Below are 15638 nucleotides of genomic sequence, written 5' to 3' on the forward strand. Positions count from 1 at the left end.
AGGAGCCCTAAAAAATCTGTGCGTGAGCCCACATCGAACTGCACTGAATAGGTATGAATCCATACTTCACGTCACATATCAGGATAAACTCCAAGGAGATCAAAATTCCAAGTATAATACAAGTATATACAGATAACAGTTATTCTTTGATATCAACCATTCTATTTCTGTAAATTTAAGATATATCCCTGCTACTATGGACTAACCTGTGTCCTCCCCAAAATTTCTATACCAACACTCTAACCCCCTAAAGTGATGGTACTTGGAAATAGGGCCTCTGAGAGATTACATTTAGGTGAGGTCATAAGGGCAGGGCCTCATCAGAAAAGACAGCAGAGAGCTTGGTCTCTCTCTCTCTCTCTCTCTCCACCATGTGAAGACACAGCCAGAAGTCTGCAAGCCAGAAGACAGCTCCAATCAGAACCCGACATGCTGACACCCTGATCTCAGCCTCTGACCCTCTGGAATTGTGAAAAAAACAAATTTCTGTTGTTTAGTGGTTTTCAAACTGCCAGTCGGCCAGAAATTTCGTGCCAGTTCACAAAAAAGAGTTAACCACCCAGATTGTGTAAGAATGGGAAGAGTTAAGAATATGCATTGTTTGTATATGCATGTATTTGCTATATTTCAAAGAAAAACAACTTTGAAAGGATTAAACAAAAAATTAGTGGAAATTACCTATAGAGCAGTAGGAAAAAAATAGAAGGAACCAGACAGAAGGGAAAAGGTAGAGACAGGTTGAAATGCATGCCTTTTATATACTTATGTTTCCCAGTTTTTATTTTGAAAATTTTCAAGCTCGCAGAAAAACTGAAAGAGTAGACTCTCCAGGTTCAACAATTGTTATTAGCATTTGCCATAATTTGTTTTATCTCTGTTTCCCATATACACAATATGTATACATGTATTTGTTTTTCTGCAGAACTGTTTGAAACTCAAGTTAACTCGAGATGACCCTTCATTCCCTAAATGCCTCAGCATGTATCTCCTAATACGGATGACTTCTTTAATACCTACAGGCTATTATCATTACTAAGGAAGCAAATACTTTCACAAAATCAGTTTTACCATCTTAACAGGCTCATCATTAATCATGTATTCATTCTATACGAGTCACCTTTTATAGCTAAACATTTTTAGGTCTTTTTGAAACTGCACTTGGGCAGCTTTAGCAATTCCACCCAGAGGAAGTGGACCCACCTTCTGGAGTCAAGTAAACTGCCTTGTCCCAAACGCACAGTTCATGAGCCATGTAAGTCCAGGCACAATTTTTCTGAGCTCCAGAAGTGAATCCCAAGCAGCATTTTTACCTTTGCTGCTACTTGACCTATTGTTTTAATTTTCCTGACTCTGATTTTGTTTTTGTTTCTGATTTGCTCATGGCCAATGTTTTTTCCCATTGCTGACAGCAACAAGTGGAAGGCTGATTAATGGTTTGATCATCGAATGATTTCTATCAGACTCATATGGTACTCTTCACCTACTGAGTGAGAGGCTACAGATAATACGATTTGTTAGTCACCTTTTTTGGTTTGTTTGCCTAGTTCAAATCAATTACTAAGTCAAGTAAAAATACATTTCATGCCTTCTGGAAGAGGAACAGCCTTTAAGGTATAAATCAGTAAGCGTTTATGTTCTATATTAACTATTTTTTATTTTCTGAGAGGCAGGGAGAGAGACAGAGACAGGACCCATCGAGCTGTTCTTGTATGTGCCCTGATCAGGTATCCATCTATGTTACCTTCTGACCCACGATTAAAGCTATAAAACTGAAGCTATAACTGAAAAAAGTCCTCACCTTTCACTGTGTGAGTCTGAAGTAGTTTCCTTTTTCCAGAGTGGATTTTTAAATTACATTAAAATTTCAAAAAGAGCACTTCTCTGACTGGTTTACGGAGACTACATAAGGACCTGCTTGACTCTAACAGTCCCAGAATTCCCAGAAAATAAACTAAACTTGTAACACTTTAAATATAACCTAAAAAAATCTTTCCTACAGAACCCTCTTTCTCCAAAACTTTTTTTTTTTTTTTTTTTTTTTCATTTTTCTGAAGCTGGAAACAGGGAGAGACAGTCAGACAGACTCCCGCATGCGCCCGACCGGGATCCACCCGGCACGCCCACCAGGGGCGGTGCTCTGCCCCCCAGGGGGCGATGCTCTGCCCATCCTGGGCGTCGCCATATTTGCGACCAGAGCCACTCTAGCGCCTGAGGCAGAGGCCACAGAGCCATGCCCAGCGCCCGGGCCATCTCTGCTCCAATGGAGCCTTGGCTGCGGGAGGGGAAGAGAGAGACAGAGAGGAAAGCGCGGAGGAGGGGTGGAGAAGCAAATGGGCGCTTCTCCTGTGTGCCCTGGCCGGGAATCGAACCCGGGTCCTCCGCACGCTAGGCCGACGCTCTACCGCTGAGCCAACCGACCAGGGCCCAAAACATTTTATATAAGAATTAAAAATACTGTGATCACAGTGAATCCCTGGACAATATATGTTTGATAATCCGGGTTTTGTAAAAAAGTGTGCTTTTATCTGATTATGTCAGTGTAGGGTATAATGCCGGTTTTATAAGACTTGGGTTTCTTTTCTCATGAAAAGACTAATTAAAATGAACTTCCTAAATGATACTCGCATAGTCTCATCTAAGATCAAGGTCATACTAAAATTTTCTTAAGTCTTCTTCCCACCCTCTGCTTGCCAATAGTGAAAAGTACAAACAACTCACAAATAGCACTAACCCTGCTGCAAAGTTGTTCCAGGTGTCACAGCCTATTTCTGACGACCCCAATACCTACCATAGCAACACAGTGGCGTAGCAGGCACTCGGCTACTTACAGATGTCTTTATATTACCACTGTCCAACTCAAGCTAGGCTTATATGCTCCGATTTAGAACAAGACTAGGCCATCCTTTAAGCACCAGACATCCTTTCTAGAGCCTCATAATTAATTTAGTCTATTTTATATTAAAATAAATATGGGTAAATAAAAGGGAATGATGTAAACTTTGCATGAATTTCTTAAATAAAATAGATTTCAAAAAGCACGCAGCAGGTAAAGTATAACGATAAAAGCAATCACTTGTTTCCACTGATAGGGCAGGAGTGGGAAAGGTTTTCATAAGCCAACTTGGGAATCTCACTAAGAAAAAAAAAATAGAGATATAAGTTACTTAATATTTATTGCTAACAGACTCACCTGTAATCTTGCAATCTCTTCTCCAAATTTCTTCTGCTGTTTTGCCAGGATGGACTGATGATACTCAGCATTGGCCTGCATGATACAGTGCTTGGCAGCCAGGATGGGGAACACCTCCTGGAAATAAAAATACTGACCAGGGGAGAGTCCAACCACACAACCACCACAGACAACACGGGATGCAGGAAGAAAAAGGAAAAGGAGACAGAAATTAGAATACCCCATTAGTGGCTAGAAATAGGTAGATTAGTCATTAGGTGTAAACAGAGAAGACCACATGATTTTGCATGGATTGAATTCAAAAATTTCAATTTTTTTCGTCCAATTGAAATTAAAGCTATTTTAAAAAAAAACAAATGAAGCCAATTAAAATTTGTACAAGTCTCTTTAATCGAGCCATGAAGTCAACATTTTGTTTACAAAGAAGGAAAGCATGCATTAGAAAGAGAAGTAGAATGGATAATCAGAGGAATACCAGCACAAGGCTCCAGAAGCTTTCTTATGAGCCCTCACCAGCCCTTTAACTAAACCGTTACTCACATACACTAACGACACTGCTCTACAGCTGTTTCATGTTTAAAAGACAAAAGACAGTAAAGTAAATTCCCACTTACATTCATATCCTGAGACTTTTCAATAAAGATCTTTTTTAGCCACATAAAAATCTAGTATCATATAAAAACTAACATTTCAGTATCACTCAAAAACAAATAGCAAGATAAATGCACTAAGTTAATAACTAATATTTTCTTACTTTTTGCCCTTATCTGTTTTGAAAAAATTTTCAGTCAAAATTAATTTTAAAAGATCCAAACCCATGAACCAGAAAAGCAGTTACATGGGTAGAGGCTTTTCCAAAACGTCAAATCCTAGCCTGCAACCTCATTGCTTTTAGGAAGTTCATGTCATATAAAATCCAAAAAATATACTAGACTCAATGTCCAGACAAAAAAAAAATTAAGAGAATCAAAAACTGAATTACTACCTGTGTGCTTTCCTGTCTTCCAGTGAGTAATATCCCAGCTTCCTAAATCACTACTTGCAGAAATTTCAGTTCTATAACTACAAAATGAAAATATCTTATGAACTTTATTAGTAAAATAACAAAAATAAAAGACACCTAAATCTCAAACTGTGCAGAAGCCAGTTCTCAAGTTAAGGCTGGAGCAACTTAACTTGGTGCTTAAACAGGAGATTTTCAAGGAATACCAGGCATGCTGCAGAGGTAGTTTCCAAGTCTTTGTAGGTGACACTCTTCTCTCCATGACAAGACTGAACTAATGGCCCACCAGGCTGCAACGGTACACTGTGCAACTGAACGTGAGGTCTTTCAGAGGAAGCAAAAGGAGATTCCACATCTCTTTGAAAGAGTAACAATCTAAACAACCAGGAGTCCTGGGCAAATTTCAACTCATCCTATGGTGTATTTTAAATCTCTAAGGATCTTCACACTGTACATTTTCTGACCAAACTAACATGTTCTATTGATGCACTGACATGCTTTTTTACTCCACCACAAAACTGCCTGCAATTTCATAATTTAAAAAATTCCTGGCCTGACTGTGCTGGCGCAGTGTTAAGCGTCGACCTGGAATGCTGAGGTCTCCAGTTCAAAACCCCAGGACTGCCCAGTCAAGGCACATACAGAGAAGCAACTCTGGGTTGATACTTCCTGCTCCTTCCTCCTACATACACTTTCTCTCTTTCTTTCTCATCCCCTCTCTCTTCTCCTTCTAACTTCAATAAAAATTTAAAACAAAAATTCCTGAATGACTTCCTAATCAATAAACTCCCCTACAAAAGACCATGTGACAAATACCCTTGGCTATCATGCAGATGAAACTAGTTCCTTGAACATTTCTTAAAGATTAGATGAAAACATCTACATTTCACTCAATCTGTCAAGCTGCTTTCTTACCATTCTAACTTTACTTGTTAGTTTAATTACCTGCTTCGTCATTTATAAAAGATCATTACTGACCAGTCATTTCAAATGCTACTTCAGAAAAGTTTACAAAAAAATAATACTTCCTGTGATAGTGGTTTAAAGATGGTTGTTTTCCTTAGCTGTCCAATAGCAGCCCCATTTTTTATCCCTGTTGACAAAACTTAATTCTTATCAAAGTATTGGATGAATTTAAGTTTCCTTTTCCTTTTCCTTTTTCTTTGTTTTTGCGCTTAAGACTCATCTTTAAGAAAACAGGACAATAATTAAAACTGTGAATAATCAACATGCTCAAGTATTCATGCTTGTGCCAAATCACCCAAGATTCAGAACTACACAATGGAGACAGATATTCAGAAATTTCCAAAAAGGGATTTAGCTTGGAAAAACAAGTTTAGTGAAGAGCAGAGGCAAGGCATCCTGTAAATATAGAATTTTCATGCAACTTAAACACACAAAATATTTCTACAAATATATTCTTCAAATGCCTCTCCTAAAGTTTCAAATATCTTTATAAAATAAGATTTTCAACTTGCTTTTTATACCCAGAAATATTCAAATATTTCCACATGCAAAATAGCCAAGTATATGTAGAAACAGTAACTGACCTTGGGGAGAGTATCTTTATACTGACACTGCTTGAAAGCATCACCAAAATAGTCTGCAGCCTGGTTAGCCAATTTAGCTATGATGGCATCTTTCATTTTATCTGGAATACAACATTAAATTGACCATTTTAATTAAAACAAATATAAAGTAATCAGATATGTCATGACTGTACATCTGTCTTAAAAAATCTTTATTGACAAAATCAATTCATCTTCATGAAACTCAATTATTCCTTAAGCAAATACAAAGAGTGAGAAAATAGTTTAGTGATGGCCGGCAGCTGGGGACTAGGGAATAGAGAGTGACTGCCAGCAGCTATGAGGTTTCTTTTTGGGGTGACGATAATGTTCTACAGTAATTTAGTGGTAATGGTTGCAAAACTGAATATGCTAAAAACCAATGAAGTATATACATATTTTAAAAGGGTAAATTTTACTGTATAGGCTCCCACATGATGATTGTTCCCTTATTTTCCATTTCTCTGCACTTTCGTATTCAGCCCGTATTCCAATCTGTCATATTAACTCAATGCCAGTACGAACTGATCGCATACCCTCATTCAGAGAGCCAGGGACTCTGCTTAGATGGCTCAATCTTATCAGTTGGGTCTCGAAGAAAGGAGACCTCCTCAAAGAGGCTCTTTTTGACTAATGAATCTAAAATTAGCATGACTCCCCCTACATCCTTACCCCACAGCCAGAACAGACCCCAGCCATTATCACTTAATCCACCATATTTTCTTTATAAAATGATCTCTAAAATTACGTTAACTAATTTCTTGTTTATCATCTCACCCACACTAAAATATAAGCTTCCTGATATAAGGAATATTGTTTGTTTCATAATTCTATTCATCTAGAGCCCAGAACACTTTCTGGAACACAGAAGGTATCCAATAAGTATTTGCTAAATAAATTTATTTTTGATATATTACAAACCTACATATTATTCCAGAGTTCAGTGTTTTAAGACAATAGCTAACTATCCATTCTATAAAAGACTTCAAATACAAAATACATTCTTAAATGTGTATTTGTACTACCTTAAGTTCAGAAAAGCTGAAAATTGTCAATAATGTATGTCAATATGTCAAGTTCAAAGAGAAAAGCTCTACACTGAACATGTGATACCCTAATCACTTTCTAATTCTAAAAACCTATCACTTTTCATATGCAACAAAATGAAAACAAACTGGAATTACCTCTTGTGGCCTTTAAAAAAAATACTTCTTGGGCCTGTGCCAGCATAATAAGACTGAGGGTCCCAACAGTATCTGGAGATATATCCACAGTAGGCTCTCGATTTAAGGCAGATAAAACCGTCTCTTTAATATGTAAAAAGGCACCACTAGCAAACTAGAGGGGGGAAAAAGAATTTCTTTAAAATTTGTATGAACTAAGCAAGACTTAACTTTCTGTTAAACACAAAATCATTCCAAATGTTAACTCAGTTAAACAGTTATTATATTTAAATTTTTATATTGTGCGAAACAGAATAAAACATCTGACCTACAGACAAGAAGGGTATGTTTCTAAAGCTCTATAGAGTAACATGGAAATTTAACAAAGACTAAAAGTTAACTGCAATAAAAATACAAAATATATTAATGGGACAAATTGAGTAAGCTCAGTTTTTAGATAATTTCCTCAAAACTAATGTGAGAATAGAGGCAGAGACAAAATATTAAAATGTTTTTAGTACTGAAATGCTCTTGATTTGGTCCCAAATTTATCACTCAAATAATTAAAAGCTACCATACTTGCAGAAACCTCAAATAGTACAGATACCCAGTTCTCTGAGGAACAGCATTACCATCTATTTGCTAATGATTCTATTTGACTTTCAGAGCTTCCCTGGTGAAACATTACCCATCAGATTTGTCTTCCCAAGTAAACTTTTCTAAGATTAACACTAAAACAGCTTTGCTTTCATGAGGCAAATGACACTGGGAAAAAGAAGTCAGTCTGGGATTAAATAAAAGGTGCTGTGAGTTATACAGATATCCGATGCAAAGATAGCACAAGGTTAACTATTTCAAGTGAACATGGTAGCCCTGGCCGGTTGGCTCAGTGGTAGAGCGTTGGCCTGGCTTGCAGGAGTCCCGGGTTCGATTCCCGGCCAGGGCACACAGGAGAAGTGCCCATCTGCTTCTCCACCCCTCCCCCCTCTCCTTCCTCTCTCTCTCTTTCTTACCCTCCTGTAGCTGAGGCTCCATTGGAGCAAAGTTGGCCCGGGCACTGAGGATGGCACCATGGCCTCTGCCTCAGGCGCTAGAATGGCTCTGGCAGCAACAGAGCAACACCCCAGATGGGCAGAGAATCGCCCCCTGGTGGGCATGCTGGGTGGATCCCGGTCAAGCGCATGCTGGAGTCTGTCTGACTGCCTCCCCGTTTGCAATTTCAGAAAAATACAAAAAAAAAAGAACATAGTGTTTCTGCAGTCATGAAGTACAGTAAAAGTCAAGTGCCTGCAGAAAGTGATCGGCTGACCCTGCTTCAAAACTAACAGAACCACAGAGCAGAGCAGAAGGGACCCAGCCTCTCATTCACAGATATGGAACTGGAGGCCCACAGAGGTTAAAGAACTTATACACAGGGGCACACAGCTTCTTGGTACAAGAACCTAGGTCTTGTAACACCACCAGTTATTTCCATCACACGAGGGGACCTGCTATGAATCAAAGAGGTGACTCACAGGACGGAATGTGTCCTCAATGATTCAGAATGCCCTCTAAGATCTCACATGCCAATTAACAATTACAGTTAATAGAAAACTAAATGAAAATTTACTTCATTATCGTATTTTAAAATATTTGCCATTTATGGCCCCAAAAAGACAGTATATATGCATAATATTTGTTATCTCATTATACAACAAGCAACAATATGGATACATTCTTTGCTTAAAGTATGTTTTCCTCTCACTTTCCTAGAACAGAATTCCTCTAGTCTCTCTAAATTTAAACAGTGGAAAAATCAAACTCCATCTCTCAGACAATCAAATTCCAGAGCCATGAGAGACACTGAAAGGACTATTTGAAATTCCACTAAATTTGAAATCAAGACACCTGAAACCCCAAAGGACCCCTTTATTCACACTTCTGCTTTTAGTCTTCTTGTCTGTAAAATGAGAATGACATACTATAACATGCATTACATGGTTTATCTGAGTCAAATCACGTATATGAAAAAACTCAATAAATTATAAGGCATTATAAAATATGAAAACATGATTATAGATGCTATCACCTGACAATAACCACTTGTTCTTTAAATTGACACAGAAAATGAAAGCAGAGTAACTAAATTACCACAGAAATCCTATGCTGTATTAGTCATAGTATAATATTACATATCTGTCCACATTTAAATATGACCTCCCCACAAGTGTCAGAGGTCACTTTTCTTGCCAAGAAGTCTTAATTTTTGTGACTGGTAAAATTACATGTGTCTCACTGTAAGACAAAATATATATAAAATAATGTACAAAGTTTTTTAAATGAGGTCATTTATTTAAAAGGGATTTACCAAAGATTTCATCTCATGCATTTATTTCACAATTTGTTCTCCCAACATTTATTGAGCCTTTATTATGTGCCAGGCACTGTGCTAGGTGCTGGGTATACAATGGTGAGGAAAAATAGAGCTGGTTTATAGTTAAGTAGTTTATCTAAGGACTTCAAAAATATAAATCAATTCATTAAAAAGTATATTACTGCGTCGGCCTAGCGTGCGGAGGACCCGGGTTCGATTCCCAGCCAGGGCACATAGGAGAAGCGCCCATTTGCTTCCCCACCCCTCCGCCGCGCCTTCCTCTCTGTCTCTCTCTTCCCCTCCCGCAGCCAAGGCTCCACTAGAGCAAAGATGGCCCGGGCGCTGGGGATGGCTCTGTGGCCTCTGCCCCAGGCGCTAGAGTGGCTCTGGTCGCAACATGGCGACACCCAGGAGGGTCGCAACATGGCGACGCCCAGGATGGGCAGAGCATCGCCCCCTGGTGGGCGTGCCGGGTGGATCCCGGTCGGGCGCATGCGGGAGTCTGTCTGACTGTCTCTCCCTGTTTCCAGCTTCAGAAAAATGCAAAGAAAAAAAAAAAAAAAAAAGTATATTACTTTTCGCCCTGGCCGGTTGGCTCAGCGGTAGAGTGTCGGCCTAGCGTGCGGAGGACCCGGGTTCGATTCCCGGCCAGGGCACACAGGAGAAGCGCCCATTTGCTTCTCCACCCCTCCGCCGCGCTTTCCTCTCTCTCTCTTCCCCTCCCGCAGCCAAGGCTCCATTGGAGCAAAGATGGCCCGGGCGCTGGGGATGGCTCTGTGGCCTCTGCCTTAGGCGCTAGAGTGGCTCTAGGTCGCAACATGGTGACGCCCAGGATGGGCAGAGTATCGCCCCCTGGTGGGCAGAGCGTCGCCCCATGGTGGGCGTGCCGGGTGGATCCCGGTCGGGCACATGCGGGAGTCTGTCTGACTGTCTCTCCCTGTTTCCAGCTTCAGGAAAAAAAAAAAAAAAAAAAAAAAAAGTATATTACTTTTCAAGAAAATATCTAGGGGTAAAGAAACATCTATAAACCTAAATGTCAATTATTTTAAATTTAATCCAACTTAGTGTTGATCGTTATGTAGCAACTACTGGTCTGCATACCTGATAATGCTTAGCAGCGATTTTCAATCCTTCATCATTATCCAGGTTCTGTTCTGCTGCAATCTGGCTAGCTAAGGCTGCACAATTGAACAACACACAGCTCTTTTCATATCCTAAGCTTGCAAGAGCTGTAAAAAATTGAGAAGGAAAAATTTATCAGATTATTTTTTTTCTAAAGAAAATTAATGTTTCAAAGAGAAATACTATAACCTCTATCCCATTCCCTCTCACAAAAACAAATTTCCAGACCTGTTCTCTCACCCATAGTATGCTCCCATATTTCTAGTTACCGTGTCAGGGATTTATTTCCATAACAATATTCCTACCTTATTCTTTGCTTCCCTTTACTTCCACGCTGTTATTAGTCAAGCTCAAAATGAAAAGTCGGCCCTGGCCAGTTTGGCTCAGTGCTAGAGCATCAGCCCAGCACCTGGATGTCCCAGGTTCAACTCCCAGTCAGGGCACACAGGAGAAGCGCCCATCTGCTTCTCCACCTCTGCCTCGCTTCTCTCTCTTTCTCCCTCCCCCCCCCTCCTGCAGCCATGGCTCCATTGAAGCAAGCTGGCCCCAAGCACTGAGGATGGCTCCATGGCCTCCACTTTAGGTGCTAAGAAGAGCAACAGAGCAACGCCCCAGATGGGCAGAACATCGCCCCCTAGTGGGTTTGCTGGGTGCATCCTGGTTGAGGTACATGCAGGAGTCTGTCTGTGTCCCCTCTTCTGACTAAAAAAAAAAAAGTCATCCTCACATCATTTCTCACTTAAATTCAAATAAATATAAGGTCTACCGGAAAGTTCTGTCCGTTTTTGGAATAAAACAAAATACAAATTTTTCTTACCGTCAATAAACTTTATTAAATAATATAATTGCCATTATTATTAATGATTTCTTGCCAGCGTGAGGGCAATTTGTATATCCCATTTTTGAAAAATGTTTTATCTTTTGATGCGAAAAATTGAACCAGTGCTTGTTTGATATCTTCTTCATTTTTGACGTTTTTGCCCTTCAAAAAATTTTGTAAGGACAAAAACAAGTGATAGTCGGAGGGTGCTAAGTCCGGGGAATATGATGGATATGACAGGCATGCTTCTGTAGCATTTCTTCCTTGTTGAAATTCGTACACAATACAGTGGCATAAATGAACTTTATCAGTAGCCATGGGTACACTATCGCTTCACACATAAGACTAACGTGAATCAACTTTGTTTTAGTTAATTTGCTACGTCAGTATGTATACATTAAGTGATAAAAATAGAGAGGCACACATGCGCCAAATAAATGTGCTTATGTGTCGAAACTTGTTGTGATAGAAACGGACAGAACTTTCCGGTAGACCTTATACTTCCTATTTTTTTCCATCACTTCTCTCAAAATTATGTCTTTTCACCACATTTAAACCAATTCTTCACTACTTCAAACCTGAGCCAATGTCAGAACCTCCTAGCTGGCCTTCCATAACTCACTTTCTCATGACAATACATCTCTCAGAAGATTAGCAAATTATTTGCTTAAAATACAACTCTGATCAAGAATTTACACACTTCACATCCAGTTAGGAAGCTATTAAAAAAAAAACAGAAAATAACAACTGCTGGCAAGTGCAGTACATGGAGAAATAGGAATTGTATGATGCTGGTGGGACAGCCACTACGGAAGAGAATATGGCAGTTCTTAAAAGAATTAGAAATAAAATTACCACATGATCCAATAATTCCATTTCTGGGTATCTACCCAAAACAACTGAAGGCAGAGGGTCTCAGAGCAGTATTTGTACACCGATGCTCATGCAGTATTATTCACAATAGTCAAAAGGTAGAAGGGCCCTGGCCGGTTGGCTCAGCGGTAGAGCATCGGCCTGGCGTGCAGAAGTCCCAGGTTCGATTCCCGGCCAGGGCACACAGGAGAAGTGCCCATCTGCTTCTCCACCCCTCCCCCTCTCCTTCCTCTCTGTCTCTCTCTTCCCCTCCCACAGCCAAGGCTCCATTGGAGCAAAGATGGCCCGGGCACTGGGGATGGCTCCTTGGCCTGTGCCCCAGGCGCTAGAGTGGCTCTGGTCGCAACAGAGCGACGCCCCGGAGGGGCAGAGCATCGCCCCCTGGTGGGCAGAGCGTCGCCCCTGGTGGGCGTGCCGGGTGGATCCCGGTCAGGCGCATGCGGGAGTCTGTCTGACTGTCTCTCCCCGTTTCCAGCTTCAAAAAAATAAAAATTAAATTTAAAAAAAAAAAAAAAAAAGGTAGAAGGAACCCAAGTGTCCACTGATGGATGTACAGCTAGAGTGAGATGTATACATACAACACACTATTATTCAGCCTTAAAAAAAAAGGAGATCCTGCCTGACCTGTGGTGGCACAGTGGATAAAGTGTCGACCTGGAATGCTTGAGGTCGCCAGTTCAAAACCAAGTGGCTTCGCCAGTCAAGGCACATATGAGTGAAATGATGCTTCCTGCTCCTCCCCCCACCCCCTTTCTCTTTCTTTCTTCTCTCTAAAATCAATAAATAAAATATTTAAAAAAGAAAAGAGGAAGGAGATCATGTCACATGCTACCACACGAATGAATCTTGAAGACATAATGCTAAATAAAATAAGCCAAATACTATGCATATGGTTCTATTTATAGGAGGTACCTAAAGTAGTCAAAGGCATAGAAACAAGAGCAGAATGGTGGTTACCAGGGACTGGGGGAAAGGTGAAAAGAAAGTTGTTGTTAAAGGGTACAGAGTTTTAGTTTTGCAAAAAGTTCTAGAGATCTGTTTCACAATAATGTGAATATACTTAACACTACTGAACTTAAAATTGGTTAAGATAGTAAATTTTATGGGGTTTATTTTGCCACAATAAAAAAAGAAAATTTTGATCACAGTGATGATATTCAAGATCTTACATAATGAGCCAGGCATTAAACACTAAGCCCTATAATAAGAAGGCCCCTTATAAAAACACACTGAGCAAACATCAAGAAGAATCAGAACACTCTAGTTGTCTGTCTGTGCCATAGAGTAGTGCCATAAAAGAAACTTTTCCTTGCTATAACATTTTAGTAGTCTTCCTCGAAAGAGTGGCCAGTTTTCATCTTGCCTCCAACCCAACTCCACCCCTAAAGTGAAGCAGATTACACTTCAGCTACTCTAACCTACTTTCTTAAATACGGTATATGAAAAGTCTAAAATATCCAGGATGTGAGGAGAGTCTGCAACAAAATAAAGATCAAGGTGAACTGAAAAATTATTTCAGTAAAAAACATTTCATTCAAAGATCCTAATTAGCATCCTCAAAGAAATTCAAAGACGGTACAGTACATCCATACAAAAACAGGATGTTACTTTTTAAAAATCCATAAATAAGACTACTATAAATTAAAAACCTGACTGCTAAAAGTTTTACAAAAGAAATGTTGGAAAATAGTATCCAGGCAACCCATAAAGTCAAACAAATGAAAAATATAAGTTATGAGTAGCTCAGAACAGCTAACACTCCAGAGAGAAGAGGAAATTATCAAAGAAATGTAAGAAAATTTTCCAGGGCTAAAGGGAGAGATAAGTCTTCAAAATGAAAGGGGCAACAATAAATGCCATATATAAGAAACAGAATGAGAGCTAATTAAATCTTTTGAGATTTCTAAACACAAAGGACAAAAACTGTAAAATCTTCCCAAGAAAAAAGAAACAAGTCACCTACAAAAGAACAAAAACCGGCCTTCTAGTCAGTAACACTGGACAGTAAAAGGCAAGGATGAGGGCCCTGGCCGGTTGGCTCAGCGGTAGAGCGTCAGCCTGGCATGCGGGGGACCCGGGTTCGATAGGAGAAGCGCCCATTTACTTCTCCATTCCCCCCTCCTTCCTCTCTGTCTCTCTCCTCCCTTCCCGCAGCCAAGGCTCCATTGGAGCAAAGATGGCCCGGGCACTGGGGATGGCTCCTTGGCCTCTGCCCCAGGCGCTAGAGTGGCTCTGGTCGTGGCAGAGCGACACCCCGGATGGGCAGAGCATCGCCCCCTGGTGGGCAGAGCGCTGCCCCTGGTGGGCGTGCCGGGTGGATCCTGGTCGGGCGCATGTGGGAGTCTGTCTGACTGTCTCTCCCCATTTCCAGCTTCAGAAAAATACAAAAAAAGAAAAAGGCAAGGATGAGGAACGGAATGGAGGCAGAGGCGGGATCGAAAGGACCAGAGGGAAGGCGGACAGAGGGAAAGGGGATGAGAAGATGGGATCAGAGAAGGGAAAGAGATTGGTGAAATTATATACACAGAACACAGCATTATAGAGAGCAGGACAGCAAATCCTGGAGGGAAGGGGGAAGACACTGGGGGGAGGGGTACAAGGGGGATGTTGAGGGGAACTTCTTTCATTGCCAAATCCAGTGACTTCTTGAACTTTACAGGACTTGATCTCTGCCACAATGATTCTGTCAATAATGAGCCAACCTGAATGAACATCAGAGTCACCAGGAGATATCTTCAAAGCTACTAATTCTAGTGCCTCACCCTGAAATATCTTCCTGTTGCATCTTGGCATTCTGTAACTTGACCTTTAAAGATATATTTGTATCTCTGACATTTCCCCAGGTAATTCTAATGTGCAGCCAGGTTCAAGAACCACTGGACCATGTCTCTATTTTTCCCTGGTTCCTGAGATCTGAAAGCTTCTTCTCAACTTCATTCCCAGGAGTCTCTTCCACTATTTCCCCTCAACGTCGTATTCTCTAGCTCTACTTCACATTTTTCAAATCTATACTCTACCAGGTGGGATAAATTATCATTTAATAACAATTATTCTCAAATCTATGTTTCTGCTTCTTTTGTGTTTTGAATCCATTATATTCAAATGCCAAAAAAAAAAATTTCTACCAGACATAAACACAGAAAACGTAAATTCAACCTGTCTATTGAAAGGAATAAATATCTGACAGGTCAAACCAAACTATAAATCTCAGAGTACACCCTTAACTCCTACTCTTCCCTCTGAATGACAGCAAACCCAGTCAGTCTCACCTCTGAAATGTCTCTCAATCCCGTACCTTCTCCTCTGACCCCCTATACTCCTAATCTCATTTCACCCATAATAACTCTCACAAGTCTCCTGACTCATTTTTCCTAGTCTCTGGAGTTATGCTTTCTGGATTCACATCTGGCTTCATTAAATCCTGCCATATGACCTTAGAAGTCACTTAATCTTTCTAAATTAATTTGCTCAACTGTTAATAACAGTGCCTTTCCTCATTAGGCTCTTCAGGATTACAGTCAGAGAGTATGAGTCAAGCCCATTCCA

The 15638-nt window shown here is 40.3% G+C and overlaps 1 protein-coding gene across 2 annotated transcripts in view; it reads right to left on the reverse strand.

The window, feature by feature from the left end:
* PDCD6IP (programmed cell death 6 interacting protein) overlaps positions 1–15638 on the reverse strand; it is a 62085-nt gene that overhangs the window by 32395 nt on the left and 14052 nt on the right. The window contains exons 4-7 of one of the 2 annotated variants that reach the window (XM_066246101.1): positions 10379–10506; positions 6946–7099; positions 5744–5844; positions 3191–3307 (exon numbers count right to left, since the gene is read on the reverse strand). In XM_066246101.1, coding sequence (XP_066102198.1) covers positions 3191–3307; positions 5744–5844; positions 6946–7099; positions 10379–10506 — 500 coding nt within the window. Of the gene's footprint in view, positions 1–3190; positions 3323–5743; positions 5845–6945; positions 7100–10378; positions 10507–15638 lie in introns of both variants that reach the window. The other variant, XM_066246100.1, reaches the window with a different exon arrangement.

The sequence above is a fragment of the Saccopteryx bilineata genome, chromosome 10 (genome assembly GCF_036850765.1).
Source record: "Saccopteryx bilineata isolate mSacBil1 chromosome 10, mSacBil1_pri_phased_curated, whole genome shotgun sequence".
Classification (NCBI taxonomy): domain Eukaryota; kingdom Metazoa; phylum Chordata; class Mammalia; order Chiroptera; family Emballonuridae; genus Saccopteryx; species Saccopteryx bilineata.